The sequence below is a fragment of the Culex quinquefasciatus genome, chromosome 1 (genome assembly GCF_015732765.1).
Source record: "Culex quinquefasciatus strain JHB chromosome 1, VPISU_Cqui_1.0_pri_paternal, whole genome shotgun sequence".
NCBI lineage: Eukaryota > Metazoa > Arthropoda > Insecta > Diptera > Culicidae > Culex > Culex quinquefasciatus.
This window is the reverse complement of record NC_051861.1, coordinates 44765056-44782187: the sequence shown is the minus strand read 5'-3', so window position 1 is coordinate 44782187 and position 17132 is coordinate 44765056. Positions and strand designations below refer to the sequence as shown.

The window sequence follows — 17132 nt, the reverse complement described above, 5'->3', positions numbered from 1 at the left end:
CCATGAATTTAAAGGAAATTTGTTCCGAGTCCGCGCTCTATTTTCAATACTCTTTGTTTTTAGCATATTTGGGTTACTTAAAAAAGCCGGGAACCGTGGTGCAAATTTGGATTGCAAAAAACTGATCTAGTTTAACATGTATTTTACGGTGACGGTGAACACGTGAGGAAGCATCGATTGCATTATTATTACAAATTGTGAATCCATGTTGTCCGCAGACCTGTAGGAGCGATTGAACGAAAAGCATAAAAATCCCATAATAATTTACATGTAAACTTTGAACTGCTAGGGACAGGCCAATTCTCAACCAAATGGGCTGATATTTGGCATGAGAGTCCCTATGGGTATCCTCTACTAGGGGAACCTCGGTTTGCCTGATTCTAAGAACTTTTTTGTTCGGATGAAACACCCTAATGTATAGATATATTTTTTTGGATTGAATCGCGTTGACGTTTCTTTCTTTTTTTTAATCAACGATTTATGTTAACGGAATTTTAAAGTTCTAGATTAAATTTTCAAAATGTCCTATCTGCATAGGAAACCCATGTCGGATGGGTTGTTTTGAAAATTTAATCTAGAGTTTTTTATTTTTGTAAGGCTGTGTCTCGGCAATGGTTTTGGTTTAGTTTGAGATATGCATTGGTTCTTATATAAAATTGCCCGGGGAACACGATGGTGCTCAAATAAAAAAAAACTAGATTTACACCATAAAGTGCAAACCAGGTATAAGTCTTTTAGTCTTACACAACTAAATTACGAGTAAAAGAAACAATAGTTTTTTTTTATGAAAATCGTCATAAGGGAAGGCGGTGCCATTAAAGCGGTATACGCACTTCGGAAGAAATCGGCAAGGAAAATTTTAAATGGGCAGCAGCGGCAGAGTAAGCAAGTCAGAGAGGATGAAGAATAGCACCAAGAAATCTCTCTCCCCTTTGTTATGCTGTCCGTAAAGCTGTTTCTTGACCCCTTTCTATGGAGCTGCGTATTGGCCCTCCAAGTTCCCTCCAAGTTTGGTCCAAATTGGTGAAGGTCGAGTCCAAAATTGTACTCAGGTGACCTGGAATGACACATTTGTAAAATTGACAGCATAATTCTTCCATTAAAAGTATCAACAATTATATCAATAGAGTTTTAACAAATAGTTTCATTGTAAATTATTAATTAACAAACTGGAGTGACTTTGATAGTTACTGTGTTTACAAAAATAAACATTTAAATGTTTGTTTAACTAGTTTATTAACTTTGCATAAAATTAATGTAAATTTTAGGAGAGGTCAGGTGCCAGACGGGTCACAGTGGTTCAAAAGGCTGTTTTGGCGAACTAAATTGATTAGAGCAAAAAGTAAGCATTTTCGGGCTTTGACACGTTGTACAACTTTGTTCAGCGTTGTTATGGCCTATTTTTGGTGAAATTTGTTTTTCAAAATACTCATCACAGCAGGCTATTGAATTTCTAACTTTTGACAGTTAAGAGATAGAGCTTTGGTGTCTTCGGCAAAGTTGTAGGGCTGAAATTTTTTACACGTATTACGAAATTACCGAATAACCAAATTTTTAATGTTTAATTCATAGATATTCTTATTACTGAGTACACAGAAAAAAAAATTATGGTAATATTCATCAGGAAATGGTGACAGATTTGGTGGCAAAAAAATGATTAATTTTACCCCAGAAAATGATGAATTTTCATCAGTTTTTGATGAATATTCATCAGATTCACATTTTTACAAATTTTTTATGTAATATTACTCGAAAAAAGAGGTTATATTCAACCTACCAAATTTTCAACATTCCAAAATTCAACTTTTTTTTCTGTGTAGGAGTTGGAGTCAGAATCCGAGTCAACAATTGCCATGCTATTTACGACCATCGGTTGGATTCCCGAAGCACGTGGTGGAACTTTTGACGCACAGTCCAACCCTGATAAGTGCGGTTGAAAAACAGGTTGAATCATTCTAAGCGCCAGGCCAACTGCGTAAAGTCAACCGTAAAGATGATTCGTTGAAGTGGATTGAGTTTGTGCAAGAATGTTTGAACAGCAACATTTATTTGCAACTAATTGTGTGTAGCGTGAACAATTGCCACGTGCTTTGTATTGTATATTATTATACAATTGCCTGAATAAATCACTTTAAAATATTCTACCCGGTTTTCATTGAACCAATCTCCTGGCTTCCCTTCTGGGTTTACAGTAATCCCTCATATTCGGAACAGTTTACAGATCGACCAATGTTCAAAAAATCATAGCAAATCGATGATTAAACTTAATGCTTCGCTTTTACCTTCATTTGAAAGCTTTTCTTGCGATCTTTCGAATGATGTATCGAACAACTGCGAATTTTAAATTTTATATCAAGTTTTTGAAGAAAAACTTTGATCCTTGAAATCCACATATTCGGAACACTTTTTCTTACGGATGTAAACAAATTTTGGATTTTTCCATTTTTCCAGGAGTGCATATTTGTAACAAAATAATGACTTCACACACTGCAACCAGTGAAACTCAAGCTTAGTGATGTTTTATGAATGGTCTGATAACTTTTTTTTGTGAAAATATCAGTTAAATTCAGGTGTTTCACAATTGTGGGAGGCACAATAAATAACATCCCACAATCTTAAAACAGGCAATTAGGAGGCTGCTCAGGATAAAATAGTCTTGAAATGAGGTTTTTTCAAAGAGTACTTTTTTTACCAGTGAAATAGGAAGAAAATGCTCAAATAAAGGTCCTAAAAATAGTAGGGTCGAGAAAAAAGCTGCATTTGGCATGCTGTTGACAAATTATCACAAAAGTGTTCCGAATTTGTGGGTGTTCCGAATATGTGGGATGGCTGTAGAGTCCATGAAGACCGTTAGCTTCTTCTTTCCAATATACGAATTTATTCATCAAATAAAGAAACAAATCTATTTATTCCTATTTCAAACGTCCAAATCCACTATATCTCAGTGAAAAGAGGCGAGCTGAGTGTACCGAATAGTATTTCTTCACAAATAAGCTCGCTTATCTTTCACCTCGCAGTACAATATCTGTGTTTGCAGATTGATTACCCGGGGTAGGGCATCTAATGCAATCAGCTGAGGATGCTGCTACCGTTTGTGTCAGTCAGCAGTAGTTGTCCTCTAGCAGCTTTCAGCGCACAAACCATTCACAAATGGCCTCTAGTGCAATTGTTTTGCTGCTGGTTTTGCTCATTCCAAGTGCGTTCAATTTCAGTTTAAAATTTGTCAACGATCAGCTGCGATTGTGGTTTGATCCTCAGGATGTAACCACCACTTTTGGAGAAGCGATTAATTTGACGCTTTGGATTGAGTAATGTTAAGCTTGCTCGGTATTTTGTGCGCTTTTAGTAGATGAATTTGTATTTTCAGTGGATATTCATACACCAAGAACTTTTCCGTCCAGTTCAGCGATAGTGAGAACGCGTTTGTGCAAATTGAACCTCCGATTTGTCGGTTCTATAAAGATGAGTTTCACAATAACTTAACGACATTCCAAGCGATAGGACGTCGTCCTGGAAGATTCATCGTGAAGGCATCGGTAGAACCGGAGCGCTTCGTGGATGACCAAAGGCTGTTTGTACGGTTGAAAGTCGCGTTGAGTCAACCGCTGATCATCATCTCCTTAATTATCGGTTGGACGTATACGGCTTGCTGGTCTTCCGGATACTACCCGCAGATTTACTTGAACTACAAGAGACAGAATGTGGTTGGGCTTAGTTTCGATTTCCTGCACATCAACATCATCGGACATGTCAGCTATGCGATCTTCAACTCCTTCATGTACTGGAACAGTGCGATCGAGGTTTGGCTTACTTACTTCATTTCAATGTTTTAAGTTGACCAAACAAACCATCTTCCATCCAGCAAGAGTACTTCAAACGACACCCGTACGGGCTCAACCCGGTGATCGGTAACGACGTGGGATTCGCGGTTCACGCGTGCTTCGCCACCGGGTTCACTATCCTGCAGTGTTACGTGTACGAAAACGGCGGCAACTCGATCTCCAAAACCGCCAAAGCCATCATCATCCTGTACTTCCACATCATCATTGGGGCGGCCTGTTCGGTGTGGTTCTGGTCGTACCACTGGCTGGACTTTCTGTACGTGCTGAGTTACATTAAGCTGTCGACGACCCTGGTCAAGTACTTCCCGCAGGCGTACATGAACTACAAACGGCAGAGTACGGAAGGCTTTGCGATCTTGAATCGACTGCTGGATATTGCTGGGGGATTGTTTGGAATCCTGCAAATGGTGATCAATGCGTGGAATTTTGGTGAGCATAAATTACGTAATTCCAAGTATATTGTCTTATTCTCCTTAATTTCAGACGACTGGCAATCCATTCTGGGAGATCCGGTCAAATTTGGGTTGGGAGTGTTCTCAATATTGTTCGATTTGGTGTTCATAGTACAGCACTACTGTTTGTACAGGTCTGTGAATAAATAAACTTTTGTTAAAACCAATTTTATGATGAAATTATTTGACTTTTTAGGCCGTCTCACAAGTCGAAGAACAAATCAAATAAAGTTCATCTTAAAGTGTCCTATCATCAAACACCAGCATGAGATTGTGATCATGCTTTTATGTTTGGAACGGAAAAGACTGTTCATGGAGCAAATGGTGCTTTTAAACATAAATTGAACAAATTCATCTTCCAGTTTTGTCAAATTATTATGTAAGAATGCTCGAATATAATATAAAACCGATTATCAATTAGAATGACATTGGATTAGTTTGTTTTGCATAGAATCAATATGCTTTATTATTCAAAAAAAGTCCACAGTTGCTTGAAAAATAACTCCATCAGTTTAAATCTGGAGTTTTTTTTTGAAAAGGTCCTATAAACCAAATTTTCAATTTTAGCTTTTTGGGTGTTTTTAGAACCGCCTTGAGTCAGGGGTATTCAAAAACACCCAAAAAGCAAAAAATGAAAGTTTGGTTTATAGGACCTTTCAAAAAAAAACTCCAGAAATATAACTTGCTTTTATTTTGTTCGTTTCAAAAGCCGGAGTCAGAGGCGTGCAAAATCCCGATCGATTTTGTTTTTCTACACGGAGAAAAGACGGTCCCCAAAATCTTGAGCAAGCGTTCACGATATTCGAACCACTACACAAAGTGTTCAAACTTCATGGTACGATTTTTAAAAACAAACCATGGAATTTGAACACTTTGTTCGTGGTTCCGAATTTTATGAACGCTTGTTCACGGTTTCTCCGTGTAACAGTGTAAAATTAGTTTCGTTCCGCCCTTGTTGACGGTTCGAATGATTTTGATAACGGCACCCTCTCACAACTTCAACGAATTCATTCACGGTTCGCATATTCACAAACAGAGGGCCAAAAGTCATTCTGCACCACCCTGTTCTGTTTGACGTATGGTAACGCCTCGTAACACCCAAGGTTACTGTAACCTTGCGTAACACCCGGTATTGATCTGTCAAACTCACATGTATCTTTTCTCCCCAAGAACGTCAACATGTTTACATAAGTTTCTCATTCAGTGAGCGAATTTCACACTGAATTGTTGTACATATTTGAATTTGCTTAAAATTAGTTTTAATAATGAATAACCTTAACTAATAAGCTTGATTTTCTCCTACAAGACAAGAAGGCTTTGCCTAAATCCATCTAGTGATATGTTCCGTTCGTTGCGATTTGCTGTAAAGAGTTCGTTGGGCAACCAAATCCGCACTCCTCAAGGATTCACCCGATCGCTCCATCTCAAGCCACCAGCTCTAGCGGGTCACTCCAAGTGGCAGAACATCCGCCACATCAAAGCCCTTAACGATGGCCGCAAGTCGACACTGTTTATCAAGCTTGCCCGCCAAATGCGACTTGCGATGCAAGGTAAGTTTTGATGATTTCCAAACACACTGTATCCGCAACTAATCTGACTGTACCCTGGAAAGCCGGTGGCCCCAATCCGGCGGTGAACGCCACGCTGCGAGCCGCCATCGACGAGGCGCTCAAGAAGAACATGCCCAACTCGACGATCCAGGGCATCCTGAAGAAGTTTGCCACCCAGCAGTCGGCGGCTCAGCTGAAGAAGTTCACCGTGGAGATTAAGGCGTTCGATCAGGTCAACCTGATCTGCGTGCTGTACACGGACCGGTTTACGCAGCTCAAGATGGAGATGGCCACGACGTTGAGGAAGAATTTGTGAGTGTGTTTGAAGGGAGATTGTTTTCTATTATTTTAACTGATATTTGTTTTAGTTCAAACTTCTCTGAAGTTAAGCACATGTTCGACGAGCAAGGTTACGTGGAGGCAATAGCTTCCGAAAACAAAGCTGAAAGCGATCTGCTGTCAGCTTGTACCGAAGACGCCATCGAGGCTGGAGCTGAAGATGTAGAACTTATGAACGAGGAGAGCAGGTTGATAAGAGTGAGTTCGCAAATTTATTACTTAAAGAGACCATCAATTAACCGGTAGCCCGTTGTAGTTCCTCTGCGATCCGAACGAGATCGATCGGGTGCGGACGCAGCTGGAGAAGCTCGGCTACGTGGTGGAGCACAGCGAGCATGCATTTTTCCCCAAGAGTACGATCAAGCTGAACCCGGACGCGACGGAAGCGTACGAGAAGCTGAAGGAGAAGCTGCAAGCGATGGACGGGGTGGAGGATCTGTACGATAACGTGGAGGTGGTGTACCAGTGATTCGGGGTTGGGAAGTGGGTAGTAATAAACACAATTGAAAGTTTCCAGTCGTTTTGGTTTTTTGAGTGCGTGATCGAAATTATCTATTTAGTTAATTTGGTAAATTTTCTTTAAATCAATTGAGAAAATAAAACATAAATAATTCAGCGATGACCCTTACAAACTACAACCCTGGACAGGAATCTCTCTCGTTTCATGGAGACGTCAATTGTCCTAGAACTATACTGCACTTGTGCTGACGGTCATATGTGTGAGCAGAGTGCCAAGTTGACCATTGCATGCTTGTTCAAAACCCGGCATTTTGGATCTTTCGCCGTTGACGAGGTTGCTAACCTGTCGATCGCTTTCAACGACCTGCAAAAAGACACAGCAGCAAGGCCCCATTTGTAATATTGTAATTGTCACCTTATTTGTTCTCGTTTCTGGTGCAGCTTCAACCATCTAGACGTGATCTGACTTGCTCCCTTAGCAAATGGCCGACACGCTGAAATTTCTTAAGAAGCAGTTGATTGAGATGAAGTCAGAACTGAGCTGATAGAATTTACGGCTCAAGAACGAGCGAACAAACGGGAAGTTATGTCCATGTTGAATCGTGATAAATATCAAGGCTGAGATGCGTTTTCGAGGATGTAGAAAACAAAACATTTCCTTTCAGACGAGGCAACTTGAATATTCCAAACTGCGAACGAAATTAAGAACCTTAATTTCATCAAATACATTGTAAGTAAGTATACCAGCGCCATACGCGAGGAAGGCACGTCAAGATGTCCACTACAGGCTATTCGTACTACAACCACAAAGGATTGTTAGGATGCGGCTTTTATTCGGAGCCCAAGATGAGACGAGGAACTTCATTCCTCAATCGAACGTATTTTGCCATGCATGATTTATGAGTGGGACAAAGGAAGATCAAAAGCTGACTAAACAAACCAGGTGATCTACACTTAAGATTCTACAGTCTCATTGGTGGAAAAGTGACAAACGCAAGGTTCAGGCTTATGAAAATATCGACATCCTGCGCAAATAAAAAGATGCAACTTGTAAGGGTTCGATCGATTTCCGATTACTTAAAGGAACGTTCAGGCTTGATTCGAATGGTAAATGGCTATTATTTTCTACAACTTAAGGTAGTTGAATCTCACGTCCCTAGTTGAGATGAAGTTGGCAAAGCAAGTTTTCTGTCGTGCTAAATAAGCACATTGGTTCTCAGACAAACCGAAATACTGGTTTTTTTTAGACAATGGGTTGGAACCAATTTAGTAGAATTTGAAACACAACCTGCATTGACCAAAGAGCAGGCGTGAATGGTTACGCTGATCGCTTTGTAAGCGGATGCTAATGTGTTTGGTTCCAATCCATCCATCCAGCATTCCATCGGATGGGGAAGTAAAACGTCGGTTTTGGCCTTAATTGTTGTTAGGCCGTCATCCCGGGTGTAGGAGCCGTCCCCCTCGTATAAATACAAACAACACACCAAACCAAGCCTGCTCCGGTGAAGTCGCTGATCGGCGGTTGGACTCGCCATCCAAAGGTGGTCAGTTCGAATCCAGGGGTGGCAGGTCTCTTGGAGTAAAAAAAAATGTGGATGCTCTTCCCATTAAAAGTTTTCGAGCTGTGTGTCAAAATTCATAGTGTTTTATGCTTTCCATGAAAATTGACATTTTAACGGATTTAGGCTTCAGGGAATGTTCATTGTCGTATTGATCATGTTGAATATAACAACTTGTAGTTTTTGCATATCGATGCTAGCCCTTCAAACAGTCCCATAAATATTTGCTTTGTGCGAGACGAAAAGTCATCGTCGATATGGAAAACAAATATAAGAATATGGATAAAACAATACTATATGCTGGGGTGAATTGGGACTACATTTCAAATAGAGATAAGAGTTTCCCAAAAGTTTATGAAAGCATCAAAATTGCTTATGGTTGCGTAGATGGATCATTGGTTCAACAAGCCGTTCCAATACACCCCAACTGAAGATATTTGAATTAACAATTTCGACGTCGTCATGCTATCTTGTCGTACCCGTTATTTCGACGTTCCGAGAAAAACGCGTTTTAATGTTTGACCTTGAATAAACGAAAACTAGAGCATGCAATGTACACAATAACAAACACGTTTTGTTTGGCTGACCATTCTGTGCATTGTCCCGAAGTTTGGTTGAAGTTGGTTGCTGGAGTCCCGAGTTATAATTACTAATGTTTACGGTAGTCTAACTTGTACGTGCGTCAAACCCGTTCTGACCTGAAATCCCTTTAGCCAATTGTCGCACTTACATCAATTTTCAGAGAGTGACAAGATAGCACGACAAGATTGAAACTACTTTTATATGTAAAGTGACAAAAATGCACGGAGTTTTTTTCGGTTTTTGTTGAATATCTCGGGATTGAAATCGAATTTTGGGAATCTGTGAAGGTCAAACGGTGAGGCATTGTGAGCTGCACAAAATGGCGCCCTTAACTCAATTTGGCCCAAAATGCACGTACGACAAGTTAGCACGATGACGACGATTTGTAGAATGGCAACTCGAAAGAAAGAGAGAACACACGAATAATGATGCCACTTACAATCTGAATGAAAGTAAACCAGATTTTTTTTTTCAGCATTTCTCGGATTAGTTTTCAAAAAGCCGTAAAAGCCATTTGTAAACAAAGTCCTTTTTGCATCGGTATTCGAAATACTTACGAAAAACCAATATCAAAAATGCTCGAGATTGTTCATCTACACGTCCTTCAAGTGTCCCATACTTGAAATAAATGAAATTTTGTTTCATTTTCGAGAAAAACGAAAATTAGTGTCAGAGGTCACAGTGGTTCTTACGGCTTTTTGAAAACTCACCCGAGATTTGAACAAAGTTATCTCTCATTTGAAGCGATAAGTGGATGTTGTCACCACGTAATAATAATTTGACTGCCTTTTTTTCTACTGAACAATCTTTGTGTATTTTTTCCATGCTATACATCTAAGTTTGATAACAAGGTTTCGCTTTTTAGACTTATAAAATAACGCTATAAGTTAGTTAATCATATTTTTGCTGAAGACGCTTGATGACTGGCTTTTTAGGTGCGTCTCATTTTTTTCGAATAATCATGTATTTCACTTTGCTGTCTGAGAGAGTAATCTTTGATGCATTTGTGTTTAAGGAAATGTGAGACACGCTTTACGCTCTGGCGTTGACAATCTGGATGAACTCCGGCTTGAGCGAGGCTCCACCGACCAGGAATCCGTCAATGTCGGGCTTGGCGGCCAGCTCGCGGCAGTTGGCAGCAGTCACGGAACCTCCGTACTGGATGCGGATCGCCGCGGACACATCGGCGGACACGTTCTCCGTGAACCACTTCCTGAGTGCGGCGTGCACCTCCTGGGCCTGTTCCGGAGTGGCGGTCTTGCCGGTTCCGATGGCCCACACGGGTTCGTACGCAATCACAACGTTGGACCAGTCCTTGACCTTGTCGGCGATGGCCTTGGTCTGGCGGAAGCAAACGGCCTCGGTTTGGCCAGCCTCACGCTCCTGCAGGGTCTCACCGATGCAGGCAATCACCTTGAGGCCCTCAGCCAGCGCGTGCACGATCTTGTCGGCAATCAGCTCGTCCGACTCGCCGAAGATGGCACGACGCTCCGAGTGGCCCAGGATGACCCAGCCAATGTTCAGATCCTTCAGCATGGCCGGCGAGATCTCACCGGTGAAGGCACCCTTGGCGACCTTGTAGCAGTTCTGTTGGGGAGGAGAAGAAGTTTGATGATTAATGAAGTTCTATCTTTAGATTTAAAAAATTGACCTTCGTTCAACCTTAACATAACAACTCCGAAAAAAAAAGTTACGAAATGATGAGTCGCAGTCAACTTTCGTCATTGTTGAGTAAAATTTGAAGCTCCTGCAATTGTAAAATCACACCAAATGCCATGTATTTATAGCTTCGACATTGAACTTGGCTCACTTTCAACGAGGCTATCGACCTACACTGACTTACTCTTATCACGACCCCCTAACCTCTGCCCCACCCTCCGCCCCGTTTTGGGCGTGTGGCATGCTCACCTGGGCGGCAACGCCGACGGTGTCCGGCAGCTGGCTGCGGGCCAATGTCAAATACGGGGCCGGGCAGCCGACCACGACCTCGGTGTCGGCGTTCAGCGGACCAGTCGTCAGCACCTTGCACAGCTCGGTGATGCTGGCCTTGTCGCCGTTCAACTTCCAGTTTCCTCCAACGCAGAACTTACGACCCATTTTGCTTTAGATTTGGTGACGGACAATTGTGTAATCGACGACTGCAAAGATTAAATATCAACTATCAATTGAATGTCCCCTGCACAAATTCCCCACTTATCAGCACAGAATGAAAGTGAGAGTAAATTGAATAAGTGAAAAAATGAGCTTCTACTAACAACGAGTGCGGATTTGCTTCCTACCGGTACTACGGTTCCTACACTTGTGGAGAAATTTTCAACCTCCAGATGACCTTTAGACGCGCGGTTCTCTCTCACGTAGGACATCGAACATGACTCTCGCTCGCAGCGTATAGGAGTGGGATGTGGGAGCGTGAAATGTTTCGTGCGGGAACATTTGAAACATTTCTCTTGTGTACAAGTTTTGGGGACGCGTAGCATTACGATACCTTCAATAAATATTTAAAATATTTTTTTTAAGTTGAGCAGTCGACAAAAACACGACATTAACTTAAGTAGGTAGCCTTACAGTAACGTTTTATATGGATGACCCCCTTCTTGCTTCAAAGCTTAATCTCGCTTATCCAGGTTTTTAAGCGAAGATGGCGTTCGAATGTTGAACTACGATATGTCAAAATTGCGCAGTAGCACCAACATTAAACAAAAAAATGTGGCTGTCATGTCATGGTACACTTTTTCGCAATGTTGGTACCACTGCGCGATTTTGGCATTTCGGGCGTTCACCATTCGAACGCCATTTTCGCTTAAAAACCTGGATAGTGATGAAATACAGATGAAATTTCAGTGAAATATCCTGAAGTTTAATTTTGTTAACAGTACACTGAAACAAAAAAAGTATCCAATTCTTAAATTCTAGGAATTTTGGCTCCTTTCCTTATTTAGTACAGTGAAACCTCTTTTTACGCGGTGCGTTACGTTTTACTAATTTATCGATTTATCTGGAACGACGCATCATTTTTGAAATCTTTTAAAGCAATTAGTAGGTTTTGTTCAGTTCTACAAAACCCTTTTTAAAGCTTGCAAAAATATTGTATGGTTTTAGAGAAATCGAAGAAATAAAAAGCGTAACGCCACCGCGTAAAAAGAGGTTTCTCTGTAATTGGGTTTTTTGTATTAATTAATAAGAAAAGGAGGCAAAATTCCAAGAATTTAGGAATTTGATAGCTATTTTTTATTTCAGTGTATTCAAATTCTTAGAATATGACATTTGGGCTTTTTTATAGTACCAACATACAGGAATCCCGAATTGTCTCCACTAAAAAATGATGAATGCGTGCAAATATCATCACTAATGATGCAAATACATGAAAGGATACTTAGTGTGATCTCATTCAAAGCCGCCCCATGACCTAATTGAATACAAATTTACATTCCCGGGTCAACATGTAGACATCCCACACCGTCCACTCGAAAATTCCCATTCAAGTTCACTCGACCGCATAAAATCTGATAAAATTTCGATTAGGCAAAAACAATCGAGTGCTCGTTCATTAATTTTGGATTACAAATACTTGAACCAACAGGCACACACCCACATTCAAAAATACACACATACAACTAGAGGGGCTCGCCACTCGCACGTCATAATTTGCATTCAGTTGGGCAGTTGGTGATGGTGGTGGTGATGGTTGTTAATGCATAATTACAGTTTATTGCTTTAATCGTTTTAAATTACGCTTTATTCACAAAAGCACTCAACTCATGCACCTTTCGCGCGATTTCGTGTAACCGGAACCACATCATGTATTCAAAGGCTAGTCTGTGTGTGTGTGTGTGTGTGTGTATGTGAGTGAGTTTGTGCAAATCCACCGAGTTGTCACTAATTGAATTGGGGAATCAATTTTCCACGCTACCCACTTTTGACTTCCTGCACAAAAGACCACGAACAAGTGTTTTCTGCTTTGTTTGAGTTTGGTTTAGGTCGATAGATCTAGGGAAATTTCCATGTGTTTGGCAGGGTAAGGGTGCGGTCCTAATTACATCCCTTTTCAGATTTTCAATAAAGAGCAATTTCAGCTCAAAACATGAATTTTCCAGGTACTTTTAAACTAAACTCTAACGTTGTATCAATGAATCTTTGCAGACATGTGTCTACTAAGCTCTTATAAGCCATTTTTGTGTAAAAGGGAACCGGTTGCTCTTGAGTTTAAATTTAAACGTTTAAATATTGTTACGTCTCGTGTTTCTCCGTGAGCGTCCTATCTTGCCACATGTTGGTTTTGGGCCAAATTGAGTTAAGCACGCCATTGTGTGCAGCTCTCTGAAGCATTGTTGTCACTCTTCATGTAAAAGAAGTTCCAATCTTGTCGTGCTATCTTGACGCACCCTGAAAATTGCTGCAGGTGCGACAACTGGTCAAAGGGAATTTAGTCAGAACGCGTTTAACACACGTATATGCCCGACTACTGTAGACATTTTAAATCATAACTCGAGACCCTGACAACCAAATTCAACAGAACGGGCAGCCAAACAAAACGGGGTTGTTGTTGTGTACATTGCTTGCTCTAGTTTTTGTTTGCTCATGGTCATTGGTCAAAAATTAAAACGCGTTCGGAACGTCAAAAAGTGACGTGCGACAAGAGTGCACGGCAACGTAGATTTAAGATAATGCTGTAATCTTAGCTGTAACTGTAGAAAGTATGACCAGCTTTCTGACCAAAACAAAAGTAACGTAGTTGTCATCAAAACAATGTCCTACAACCTGTCCACTTGATGATATAGAGGGTTTTTTAATAGAAATGTTGAAAAACACGGTTTTAGTTCAAAATTTAATAGATATCGGGTACAACTGATTTGGCATGGAATTGCTATTTATAAGCATCCGATTTTCATTAACAGCTTAACTACCAAGCTCGAGAAAAAGGGGGAATTTCCATACAAATTCCCCCTTTTTCTCGAGCTTGGGAGTTTACATGTTAAGACACTTTTTTTCAGAGATCTGTAGTTCGAAATCGTGAACAGATAGAAATTAAGTGTCAATGGAACTTTTTTGTAAAATTTGACGCCCGATTTGATGGCATGCTCTAAATTCTGTAAAAACGTGTTTTCATAAGAAAAAAAATATTTAAAAAGTTTATTTTTTCCTTTACTCAACTGATAGAAATCAAGATACTTGTTATTTTATGAGAAATGTAAGCTATTTTTCAGAGTGTTACAAAGTTCTACCAAATTGTAAATCAGACAATATCTAATATTGAAAATACCGAAAAAGCTTTTTGGAAATTTTATGATTTTGATAATTTTAAAACAGTTTAGTGAAGTTTTAATTTGCATGAAAAAGAAACATGTTGCTTAAGATTCCTTCTAAAGCTGAACCCAGATCAAATTATATCTACACTGCCCACCATTGAAACGAGATATTAGCACTAGGTGATAGAGGATGTTCCAACGCATCTTCTGGAACTTGAACATGCCACTCTTATGGGAGATTGAGATTAACACTAAAACGCGTTTTTCTCGGAATACTTGATTTGGCTTGGCTTTGGAACCGTGCGTTCATGGAAATGGGACTCACGTCAACGTGTTCAAATTTCATGGTTAGTTTTTATTTCTGTGTAGTTTTTTTAAGTGGTTCAAAATATTGTTCAATAGCTCTTGGCATGACTCAAAGAAAAAGACCCATTTCAGCTAACCAACTCGTGCAACAAGTTTATAGTATGAAGTTTACATTTACTTGCGTGAATTGAGAATCATTATGATATTTTTCACTCCTTATTTGTTAGAAATTGAAATAACAGTACAGACTCGATTATTCCAAACCTCTATTTTCCGATGTTTTGATAATCTGAAGGATGCTAAAGAACATTCGGTAATCGAATCATAAATAAATAAGTCCTTTTTGCCTTCCTCACCTCAATGAGGAAAGGCTAGAAAATCACTCGAAAAATTAACTTCTTAATTCGTCCTCCTAGACCCACCTTCACGTATACCTATCGACTCAGAATCAAATTCTGAACAAATGTCTGTGCGTGTGTCTGGATGTGAGTCCGTGCACCGAAAAAAAAGCACTCGATTATCTCCGGACTGGCTGAACCGATTTGGACCGTTCTGGTCTCATTCGATCCGTCTTGGGGTCCCACAAGACCCTAGTTAATATTATGAAGTTTAGAAAAGTACTTCAAAAGTTATGCTGAAAAAACGATTTCAGCTAAACTTTGGAAGATTGTAAAAAGGGTGGTTTTTATCAGAAAACCCGTCATGTACTTTAGTGTATTTTATACACCTTTTTTGAGGCCGGATCTCAGATATTTTGAATAAAATAAGTGTTATTTATACATTTTTTTGAGGCTGTGTAGCGTTATCACTTTATGAATGCGGGAAGGGCACCAACCCCCTAAAGGTGGATTAAGTAACGTTTTTATTTTGATCCTTGTAACATCCAGTTCAAATTCAAAATCAACCATAATTTGTTTTCAATATTTCAATATTATTATTATTTTGATTGACATATTGGATTTAATGTTTCCAAATCACTTAAGAACATTTTTGGGGTGATTTCGATCTCGGCAGACCAGACTAGGTTAACTATTTTTTCTTGCGAAGAATCGATCATACGAAATGATTTTTGCCTTCCTCCCCTTACTGAAGAAAGGCTATAAAATCACTCGAAAAATGAACTTCTTAATTCGACCTCGTAGACCCACCTTCACGTATACCTATCGACTCAGAATCATGTTCTGAGCAAATGTCTGTGTGGATGTGTGTAGGTGGGTGGACAAAAAAATTGTCACTCGATTGTCTCCGGACTGGATGAACGGATTTTGACCGTATTAGTCTCATTCGATCCGTCTTGGGGTCCCATAGGTCTCTATTTAAAATCAGCAAGTTTAGTTAAGTACTTCAGAAGTTAGGCTAAAAAACGATTTTGGCGTATGTCCGGAAGATTGTAAAAAGGGTGGGTTTTGCAAGAAACCCCATAATGTTATACATTTTCAGAAAGGTATTAAAAAGACCTTTCCAATGAACCTAAAACATTGAAGATCTGACAACCCTATCGAAAGTTATTAGCACTTAAGTGTTGTTTATACACTTTTTGGAGGCCGGATCTCAGATATTTCAGTAAAAATGATGTCCGGGTCCATCATGCGACCCACCGTTAGTTAGATAATCGAAAGACCTTTCAAATGAGCCTAAAACATCAAGGATCTGACAACCCTATAAAAAGTTATTAGCACTTAAGTGTTATTTATACACTTTTTGGAGGCCGGATCTCAGATATTTCAGTAAAAAATATGTCCGGGTCCATCATGCGACCCATCGTTAGTTAGATAATTGAAAGACAAATGAGCCTAAAACATCAAGGATCTGACAACCCTATCAAAAGTTTTTTTTTTTTTTTGTTCGATGCCACTATCCACTGCGACCAGGAATTAGATCTATTGCGGACTTGCAATTCTATTTATAGAATCACAAAGGCTTCTTCTGTTATTAGGCAGATGGGACACGCACACACGCTATTGTTGAGCGAGTGTGTCGAGCGATCCACTGCCGTAACTTCGCCGCCGAAGAGGTTTGAATGTTTTTTCAATCCTCTTTGGCTCTGCCTTTTCCCACTCTGTACAGTCATCCCACATATTCGGAACACCCACAAATTCGGAACACTTTGATGATAATTTGCCAATAGCATGCCAAAAGTAGCTTTTCCGTCGACCTTACTATTTTTAGAACCTTCATTTGGACATTATCTTGCTATTTCACTAGTAAAAGTAGTACTTTTTGAACAAAAACTTCATTCCAAGACTATTTTGTGCAGAGCAGCAAAACACTGCCTCCAAATGACCTGTTTCATAATTGTGGGATGTTATTGTGCCTCCCACAATTGTGGAACACCTGAATTTAACTGATATTTTCACAAAAAAAGTTATCAAACCATGTATAAAACATTACTAAGCTTGAGTTTCATTGGTTTCAGTGTGTGAAGTCATTATTTGGTAATAAATATGTACTCTTGGAAAGATCCAAACTTTGTTTACATTCGTAGGAAAAAAGTGTTCCGAATTTGTGGATTTCAAGGGTCAAAGTAATTCTTCAAAAACTTCATATAAAAGTTAAAATTAGCAGATGTTCGATACAGCATTCGAAAGATCGCAAGAAAATCTTTCAAATGAAGGTAAAAGCGAATCATTAAGTTCAATTATCGATTTGCTAGGATTTTTTGAACATTGGCCGATCTGGAAACCGTTCCGAATATGTGGGATGACTGTACTGTCCAAATGTATCGCTAGAACCGAAGTGCACATTTTACGTTTACTTATACCCAGCTAGCCCTTAAATTCTGGTTTCTGAAAAACTC

The 17132-nt window shown here is 39.8% G+C and overlaps 3 protein-coding genes across 5 annotated transcripts; 2 read left to right on the top strand and 1 right to left on the bottom strand.

Moving 5' to 3' along the window:
• Positions 1-31: 31 nt before the first annotated feature.
• On the top strand, positions 32-4718 carry LOC119765526 (cystinosin homolog). Of its 2 annotated transcripts, none has more exons than XM_038249545.1 (5): positions 32-162; positions 3368-3800; positions 3863-4271; positions 4326-4428; positions 4491-4718. In XM_038249545.1, exons 1-5 carry the CDS (start codon positions 137-139, stop codon positions 4561-4563), a joined length of 1044 nt encoding a protein of 347 aa, XP_038105473.1. In that variant the 5' UTR covers positions 32-136; the 3' UTR covers positions 4564-4718. The 2 variants fall into 2 exon arrangements, with proteins under 2 accessions (XP_038105473.1, XP_038105472.1); XM_038249544.1 differs by lacking the exon at positions 32-162 and adding an exon at positions 2653-3308.
• Positions 4719-5456: 738 nt separating this feature from the next.
• On the top strand, positions 5457-6697 carry LOC6033671 (probable transcriptional regulatory protein TTE1135). The gene is made up of 4 exons (XM_001844045.2): positions 5457-5844; positions 5907-6156; positions 6213-6381; positions 6440-6697. Exons 1-4 carry the CDS (start codon positions 5634-5636, stop codon positions 6650-6652), a joined length of 843 nt encoding a protein of 280 aa, XP_001844097.2. The 5' UTR covers positions 5457-5633; the 3' UTR covers positions 6653-6697.
• A 2873-nt stretch (positions 6698-9570) lies between these two features.
• LOC6033672 (triosephosphate isomerase) lies at positions 9571-11183 on the bottom strand. Of its 2 annotated transcripts, none has more exons than XM_038260220.1 (3): positions 11063-11183; positions 10692-10921; positions 9571-10370 (listed from the first exon to the last, which is right to left on the bottom strand). In XM_038260220.1, exons 2-3 carry the CDS (start codon positions 10878-10880, stop codon positions 9816-9818), a joined length of 744 nt encoding a protein of 247 aa, XP_038116148.1. In that variant the 5' UTR covers positions 10881-10921; positions 11063-11183; the 3' UTR covers positions 9571-9815. The 2 variants fall into 2 exon arrangements, with proteins under 2 accessions (XP_038116148.1, XP_038116139.1); XM_038260211.1 differs by having other exon boundaries at positions 11039-11155.
• Between the last annotated feature and the right edge of the window lie 5949 nt (positions 11184-17132).